The sequence below is a fragment of the Platalea leucorodia genome (assembly GCF_965183815.1).
Source record: "Platalea leucorodia genome assembly, chromosome: 20".
Classification (NCBI taxonomy): domain Eukaryota; kingdom Metazoa; phylum Chordata; class Aves; order Pelecaniformes; family Threskiornithidae; genus Platalea; species Platalea leucorodia.
The window spans coordinates 6,863,962-6,872,480 of record NC_138842.1 but is presented as its reverse complement, the minus strand read 5'-3'; the positions used below and the strand labels follow the sequence as shown (position 1 = coordinate 6,872,480).

The 8,519-nt window shown below is 48.8% G+C and overlaps 1 protein-coding gene across 1 annotated transcript; it reads right to left on the bottom strand.

Moving 5' to 3' along the window:
• Positions 1–247: 247 nt before the first annotated feature.
• Positions 248–5,120, bottom strand: PTS (6-pyruvoyltetrahydropterin synthase). Its single transcript, XM_082330586.1, has 6 exons — positions 5,039–5,120; positions 4,085–4,164; positions 2,667–2,689; positions 1,581–1,637; positions 1,189–1,259; positions 248–662 (listed from the first exon to the last, which is right to left on the bottom strand). Exons 1-6 carry the CDS (start codon positions 5,110–5,112, stop codon positions 521–523), a joined length of 447 nt encoding a protein of 148 aa, XP_082186712.1. The 5' UTR covers positions 5,113–5,120; the 3' UTR covers positions 248–520.
• Positions 5,121–8,519: the final 3,399 nt, after the last annotated feature.

Below are 8,519 nucleotides of genomic sequence, written 5' to 3'. Positions count from 1 at the left end.
CAGTTTGGATTGGAAATTGCTTTGTAAACAATTATATTGCTCACTATACCAGTTCCTTACACAGAGAAAGACCTCCGAGCCACAAGAAGAAATGAGCCTGTAGCCCAGGGAAAAAAATAAAAAAAAAAAGGAAGAAAAAAGAAGAGAGAATCACGTAGTTCTCATTCTCAAGAACGTTCCTCTATTTGATCAAGAACCAAAACAACACCAAAGCCCAGGTCATTAAAAATCATAAATTAATCCAATGTTTAATTCGAGAAAAATCAAAGCCTTTTGTGACTGGGCAGGACATACATTTTGCCAGGCCATCTCCTCTCTAGAAAGCTGCTTTATTTAACACGGCATGATTTTAAATTTCACATCAGCTTGGTCGTTTGGGTTTGCAAAACAGGAATGTCTTGAGAAAAAGCAGACAAATCAACAAATTCTGAGAACCCGAATTGCTAGATTGAGCAGAGCTCAGTAATCCACTGATCTGATTATGCAGCAAAGTTTCTGACCAGTTGAGCTTAAGCTCATTTCACTTCTCAGAGATTGTTTCTTCTCCTTTATAAACAACAATGTTCTGGTCCGTTTCATACACTTTGACTTTATAAAGAGTTCCCATGGGCAGTAGCTTCTTGAGGTTCTCCCAGATGAACACGGCAACGTTCTCTGTGGTGCTAAGAGTGAAACACGAGCAGATTCAGAACTGACAGCAATGATACTTGAGGCTGTACCCAGAATGGGCCAGGGGGGATGCTAAAGGCCACGGGGAACCATGCTGGCAGCTTTCACATGATGACCCCCTGAATATAAGTGGGGTTTGAACCACTGCCAGCAAACATGGATGAGAAGAGGTCTAATTAACAGGTCACCTCTGTCTCCCCAAGCTGTCCACAGAGCAGGCTCATGTGACAAGTGCCAGTCTGCAAAGGGCTCCTCGGGTGCAAACAAGTGGTGCTTTCCTGGGTATGTGGGACAGCAGCTGCCCCCGCAGGCCTGCACCCGGCCCGGCACAGGGAGGCAGGCTGCATGGCAGCAGGGCTGGAAGGCAGGCAGGGCACCCAGCACCTGACGTGCACAAGTGTGTGTCACAGGTGCGCTACACACACAGGTATCAAGGCTGCTCTTTCGGATGTAGGACTAAGCCTTGAAGACTGTTCCTTGACCCTGCAACCAACATCACGAGGAGTCCCCATCACCCACCTCACAACCTCAGCAAAGTATGGCACATCCTTATCCAGGTTTTTGTGGTCAAGAGGTTCCATGATTGCCTCCTGCAGAAAGAAAACAGTGACAGTCTTGTCCTCGTTGGTCAGTGGAACTGAGGTTCAAATTACCATGCAAATCCCATTTGGCACCGGAGCAAGGCAACAGTATGTTAAAAAAGGATAAGAGCCCTACATGCACCTGTTAACGTCCTACCTGGAGACACGGTACTGCCTGACATCACAGTGCTAATGCATTTTAGTCTTAAATCATTCCTTAATTTCTTCTTTATTTCGTATCAACTCACCATGTCTCCACCCTGGTACTAGACAAATTGCTAAGCTCTAATCAATTGTCCCAGGGGATGTGTAGGAACATAGTGCTATTACCTGCATATAGTCTTTCAGGTCTGTCAGGTTTATAACCATTCCTGAGACTGGGTCAATCTGCAGGGAAAACAAAAGGGAGATTAGTAGCCTAGCTACACGTCCTTATTACCAAGGCTGCCATGAGCCTGTACAAATCAGACTGTGAATATCTGTGCGCTCAGGATATCTGAGCCACAAGAAAAGTATCTTTCCACCTTCACACACTGAGTTCCAGCTCTACTCCTGGGATGTTCCCAAAGGCTAGATACAGCATACAAAAAACTCCAGTGGTTCCACTCTCTCATAAAAGCTGACACCGGGGAGGAAAAACTCACTGAAACATTCAATCTTCAAGCAACAATCTAACATGACCATAAGAAGGAAAAGAGGCATTAAACTGCTGGGTTGAACAACCAGGGACAAAACAGAGACCAGCCTGAGCTCAGGGCATCCTCCCATCTGGAGAAGGCACAGCTCCAGGAACAAAATCAGGTTGTGTAGTTCACAGCATATTTGGGGAATGTAGAAGGAAAAGGCTTTGAAATTTTAGTTTCAGATCTGAATAGAAACCCCCTTTCCGATGAACTGGAAATCTTCAGAAAGTTGTTTGGAAAACATCAAAACCAAAGTGCTATCTAAACAACTCACTTTGCAGAATACACAGAACAATAACAGGATGAAGGGCGAAAAACAACTGCAAAAGCAGAATTTCCTTTTATATTTGCAGCAAAATGCCTTAATAAAACAGCAGAGAGAATCAGTTACTGGATGTGATAAGCCTCCCTGTGGCTCAATAGTCACCCAAAGGTGCCCACAGATCTGACCAGAACCTGTATATTCTGCACTGAGGCTCTGGCAGACTAAGTTATGTGCCCAGAGGATGATTACAAACCTTGGATTAAATATGGTCACCTGCAAATCCTTGTTAGAGGCAAGCTGAATAGGACAGTGATTACAGAAAACCTTCTTCTATAGCAATGTGTACAGAGTTTCCACAAACACCCTGGGAAACCTAGCAACTGAGCTAGAACTTCAGTACTGCGGAAGATGGGGACCCATCTATCCTGCCGCCCCAAGGAACGGAAAAAAAATGTTGGCCACACTTACCTCTCCACGCACAGTGACTATAACTGAAAAAAAAGAAAATATCAGGTCACGATGACACCATGAACCTAACAACAAAGTACACTACTGATTGGGCCAGACAACCCATTCGTCACTAATCCACAAGGACCGGTGCAGGCTTCCCAGCACTTAAAAGTGGGACTCTCTTTATAAAATGGGTATCCACTCCATAAGGAATAATGACTCAGAGTCACCCCGCTCATCGAAGAAGTCATTCTCCAAGGCCTGATGCCCAGAGACACACCGCTACCCCTGAAGTGCCCCTTGCAGGCAGAGAAAGTACGTACTCCCTATGGCAGCCTGCACCCTGCACACTCAAGATCAGAGTCTCTTGCTCAGCAGTCTTCTGGACAATGCAGACACCCTAAGTGCCCACACAATCACCAGACCCCTGAGATCATAAGATGTGGGGGTCAGCTTATAAGTCTTCTGGAATACCAGAGAAGGAAAGTAAAGGATGAAGCGGCCGCCAACTCTCTAAGAACTAGAATTACTGCAAGGTGTCATTTCAACCCAGAAGTCCTTTCAACAAAAGAGACAAACACTTGAAACACCATCCTTATAAGCTCAGCATTCCTTCCCACTTACCCCAGGAGCTGAGAACAGAATCACAGCTCACTGGGGAACTCACAAAAACAGACAGACAGTGATTTGAGCCTGGTTATGATTCTCCTCTGGGGTGGAAAAGCCCCTTCATGCTCCTCTTCTCTCTCTCTCTCTCTTCCCCACCCCGCAAGGAACAGTTTTAGAGGCATCTCCCCAGCTTTTCAGTAATTTTTTTTTATAGTGGGAACATCCTTCTTATATGAGAAAGCAAGAACTGTTGTGCCTGTAAGTCAGCTTTAAAATGAGGGACAGATCTTCAGTCCAGCAATCTGTCAATCTGTCTTCCCTGGTAAAGTCAGTAGCTCTGTAGCAGAGGTTTCGGGGTACCTACAATACCCAGTGCTAAACACGGAGCCAGCCTAATAACTGGAGAGATCTGATTCTACATGCATAGGGTATAGATGGTAGGAGGAGAACTTGTGAAAACAACATTCAAATAAAGTTTACAGGCTGTTTAAATTGCATGTCTTTTGCTTAGAAAAATCTTCATTCAAAACACAATGATTTTCCAGATTATAAACAAGTAGATTTGATTCACGAAGTGGCATTTTGAGATAAATATTTATTAGCTATTTAACTGAATAGCTTGCAAATCCATGCCATGGTTCAACCTCCCTGCTGCTGAGGATTCCTTCTAAAAAACCCCAAAACCAGCCATTAAAAGCCCTACCAGACTGCTGAGACACATGACTGGCCCAGCTCTGCCATGCGGCATAACCCTCATTCAAACCAGCCTGCCCGAGAGCAGCCTCCATCCAAGGCTACACATGTAAGCACGGAAGTCAACTCCTTACCTTTATAGTTGTGTCCATGGCCATTCGGATTGTTGCATTTCCCAAACAGCTTCAGGTTTTCTTCATCACTCAGTGACTTACTGTGAGAAATACAGACATGGCATTTCAGGATCCATTACAGATGTTCACGGCTTCACTTCAACTGTGATTGCTTTCTAGCTCTTCCATCTGTTCGCTCTCCCAAATTTAACCCACTAGCTTTTCCTACTCAGGAGGCACAAACAGAACCGGAGGAGTATTTGGGCCATGAAAAGATGTTGTTGACAACAGGGGTTTTTTTTGCTGTGGTTTTGTATTTACATATGTAGGTTTCATAACAACTGCCTAATACCACTGCTGTATAAACACTAACAGCTATTCACATATGAGTATGGCAAAATCACTTGGGCTCCTAGGAAGAAGCACCCGGAGCAAATTATGCATGTTATTATTTATTATTAACTAACAAAGCTTAGGGAGCTTCTCCAAGAATTATAAAAGACGACTTTCCTCTCTGAAACCTTCCTTTGGAGAAATTCAACCGCCTACTCCAAGGAATATTTCAGGTCAAGACACTCCTTAGGAATATGTAAGTTTTGAGGAAAAGGTGACAGACTAGGGGCACAGCGAGTTGCTCACAAACTGCAAGCATCATTTGTCCCGTTTAAAACCAAAACTTCAGTTCTCGTTAAACCTAGCTAAGCACTTAGGTCTAAAACCAGGACTGGCTACTAGAGGCTGCGGAAAACGGACTAAAAGAGAAGCGGGCAGCGCTCGACAGCAGGCAGGCGTTCCCGCACACCGGCTGAGCAAGGCGCTGCCGCAGACGCCCCGCAGCTCTGCGAGGCCTCTGCGCCTTTCCACCGAGGGCGGCTCCCAGGGCCCGGCGGCGGGGGGGCGGCGGGCTGCCGCGGCCGCCCCGCGGCTGTGCCCGCGTCCCGGGGCGGCGGGGCCGGCCGTGCCGGGGCCGCTCACCTGTGCAGCCGGTGGCAGGCGCTGAAGCAGACGCTGCGGGAGAGCCGCGCCAGCCGGGCGGCCGCCGGCGCCATGGCGGGGCCGCGGCGGGCGGTGCCTGCGCGCCGGCGCGGCCGCCTCCATCCGGGCCCCGGGGCGGAGCGGCGGCTCGGCAGCGCCGACCGCCGGAGCCGCCGGGGGATGCGGGCCCGCCGCGGCCGTGCCCGTGCCCGTGCCCGCGCCCGCGGGCGCCGGGCTCGGCTCCTCGGGCTGCGCCCCTCGGACGCTACGGCGGGGTCTCCCGTCGGGCCGCCGCGGCGTGCGGGCGCCGGAGCCTGCCCCCGGCGTGCCCTGACGCGCAAGTGGGCAAAGCGCCTGCTTTGCACGTTGCCACAGCTCGGCTGCTCCTCCTTGTCCCCAGCTAATGTCTCATAGGATCACAGAACGGTTTGGGTTGGAAGCGACCTTAAAGGTCACCTGGTTCCCACCCCTTGCCACGGGCAGGGACGCCTTCCACCAGACGGGGTTGCTCAAAGCCCCATCCAGCCTGGCCTTGAACACTTCCAGGGATGGGGCATCCGCAGCTTCTCTGGGCAACCTGTTCCAGTGCCTCACCGCCCTCATAGTGAAGAATTTATTTCTTACATCTAATCTCAATCTACCCTTTTTCAGTTTAAAGCCATTACCCCTTGTCCTACCACTACATGCCCTTGTAAAAAGTCCCTCTCCAGCTTTCTGGCAGGCCCCCTTCAGGCACTGAAGGCTGCTCTAAGGTCTCCCTGGAGCCTTTTCTTCTCCAGGCTGAACAACCCCAACTCTCTCAGCCTGTTCTCATAGCAGAGGTGCTCCAGCCCACTGATCATCTTTGTGGCCCTGCTCTGGACTCAGTCCAACAGATCCATGTCCTTCTTATGTTGGTTGCCCCAGAGCTGAATGCAGCGCTCCAGGCGGGGTCTCACAAGAGCAGAGGGGGAGAATCCCCTCCCTCGCCCTGCTGGCCGCGCTGCTTTGGATGCAGCCCAGGATACAGTTGGCTTTCTGGGCTGCGAGCGCACATTGTCGGGTCATGTTGAGCTTCTCCTCAACCAACACCCCCAAGTCCTTCTCCTCAGGGCTGCTCTCAATCCATTCTCTGCCCAGCCTGTATTTGTGCTTAGGATTGCCCCAACCCATCTGCAGGACCTTGCACTTGGCCTTGTTGAACTGCTGCACACATACTGCAATCTTGTATGAGCCAGTGATACAAAGAGAAAATAAAAAAGGCTGTTAAGAGCCACTGTGTCAGCCCTACCAAATGCAGAAGTACGACAACAGCTCCAATGGACCATTGGTGTGATCTGCTGTAGGAAATGCTTTCCTACACCAGCTGTTTACTAGCTCCCTTTTCACTAGATCACTGAGTGATGTAGAAAACTGGAAGCTGTCTGAGAACAGCAATCAAAATAACAGGAATTGCCATGAGAATAAGAAGCAGCTGTTGAAACATTTCTACATGGGCTTCCAGGGGAGAGAAGGATCAGCTCTGAAGGGCGGAATGGGAGTCTGAAAAAGATGTGTTGCATTTTCCCGTTCCAATCGCTGTTGTTTGTCTGTGTCCAGCTGGGCTTGGTATGATGGTACAGGGAGAAGTGATGCTATTGAGTACTGATGAGCTAACCTTTCTGCTTAGTTCAAATTCTGCTTCAGAGAACATACACAGAAACTATCTTGGACTACATCAAAGTTCCTCATTTGCATTATCTAGGCTGCTGGGCTGGTGGATGTGAGGCCCAGGAACAGAATGAGTTGAGATGTGCACCGAAGAAAAGTGCATCAGTGAAACAAAACAAGCCCAAACAGCAGAGGAGCTTTGTACAGGGTGGGACTGCGGTTTTATTGCAGAACCAGATCAGAGCCCTGGAAATTGTACATCCTGCCTTTTGTCTTTTCATTGGCATTCCTTTTCCAAGGCATTTAATCCTCTCATTTATCCTGTAGAGGTAATGTTAGCTATGTTTTCACCTGTGGGCAAACACTTTGACTTTCTTTTCTGATATTATGACAGTTGCAAGAAGTGTGTTTATAAATGCCTGAGTGCACAGGGGTAGGTCTGCCAAAGGAAAGCTGGCAGGCTCTGAATGCACTTGTAAGGTGCTTGCACAGCAATCCAGAGAGAAGCAGTTCACAAAGCAATACTCCCCTGAAGGGACTGAGAAAACTTCATGGATCTAATTCCTACCCACCTAATATAACTGAGCTCTGTCCACTCCACAGCACTGTGGTATCTATCTGAGGAGCTATTGTTAAACCTTTGAGAATACCCTGCTCCCTGGTCATGTGCCTGATTTGAGATGGTTTAGATAAAGTAAGCGTACACAGTGGTCCTTCCCTGCACCAGTCACAGGAAGGGGCTGCCAGGCCTATTGATTCCCTTTCGATCCTGGCAAACTAATTTGACCTCTGGGATGGTTATGAACCTAACATACTTGAAGGAGTGCACTCTGGTAATAACATTCATGGAGTTCAAGCAGGGGAATCCATAAAGTGTGGTGATTTTCAGAAAGCTTTGGGAGAGGGGGCGGAACCTGGCTTTCTTAGTGCTGCAAGGGTTTGAATAGAGGTAACTGCATCAGCATATTCCCTTAATTCCTGGCAATTCTCAGTGCCCCAGGGATAACAGAGTATATCTGCCAGTTTGTCAGAGTGGGAAAATTCCAAGCAGGAATTCCAGGTCAGGATCTCCAAGTTCTGTACAACAGAAACTGGAGAAAAAACAGCTCTGAAGGTACTGGAGTATAGCCTGTGTGCACACACCACAGGCAGGGGCTAGGATTGCGTGGTGTTGAAGTACAGCTTTATGAAGACAGCACGGACATTGCACTGCAGGGCATCTTTCTTCCCCTGCGCTATTGATCTACAGCCCTGCCTTGGGTACTCTGGCTGGTCACAATTAACACAGGTTTGCACATAAACCTCTGATGCTGCCTCTCCCCTTCCCACCTCACTAAGAAAAAAAAGTTTAAAAAAGAGCAGCAATGGTGACAGAACTATACCCGCCGTCATTAAGTGCTTCCTTAGCATCATGCAGCTTCCAGTCCTGGGGATGTGACCTCACCGGGGGTTGTTCCCTCCCCCTGTGGGTGACAGGCTAGAGGAAGGCAATTCTACTGCCTGACATGGCACATTACAGACAGGGGTCCGGCTGCCGTCGAGGAGGCAGCCGGTTGGCAGGGCTGGAGCACCAGCAACGGGAGGTGTTTGCCACCTGGTGGCTCTGTGAGATCAGCTTTGGCGTGAGCCTCGCCCTCCACCTTCTCACAGAGCTGCAGCCCTGCTGTACAATCCTTGTTTCTTTCCCTTGTCTTTTCCCAAGACCTGTAAGGAAGGTGAAGAAAGGTCAGAGAGGAGATAAAGCTGGGTTGTTTGGGTAGAGTGAGTCAGCTCTGATTTGGTTCTGTTCTGTCTGGGCTGGCCTCCAGAACATCAGGAGTCAAAAAAAAAGGCAAAGCAAGTTTGCAAATAG

Coding starts and splice junctions, on each gene's coding strand:
- PTS (XM_082330586.1), bottom strand. CDS start 5,112: ATGGCGCCGGCGGCCGCCCGGCTGGCGCGGCTCTCCCGCAGCGTCTGC. Junction 4,165..5,038: donor GCCTGCCACCGGCTGCACAG/GTGAGCGGCCCC, acceptor TATTTCTCACAG/TAAGTCACTGAGTGATGAAG. Junction 2,690..4,084: donor CCATGGACACAACTATAAAG/GTAAGGAGTTGA, acceptor CTTTTTTTTCAG/TTATAGTCACTGTGCGTGGA.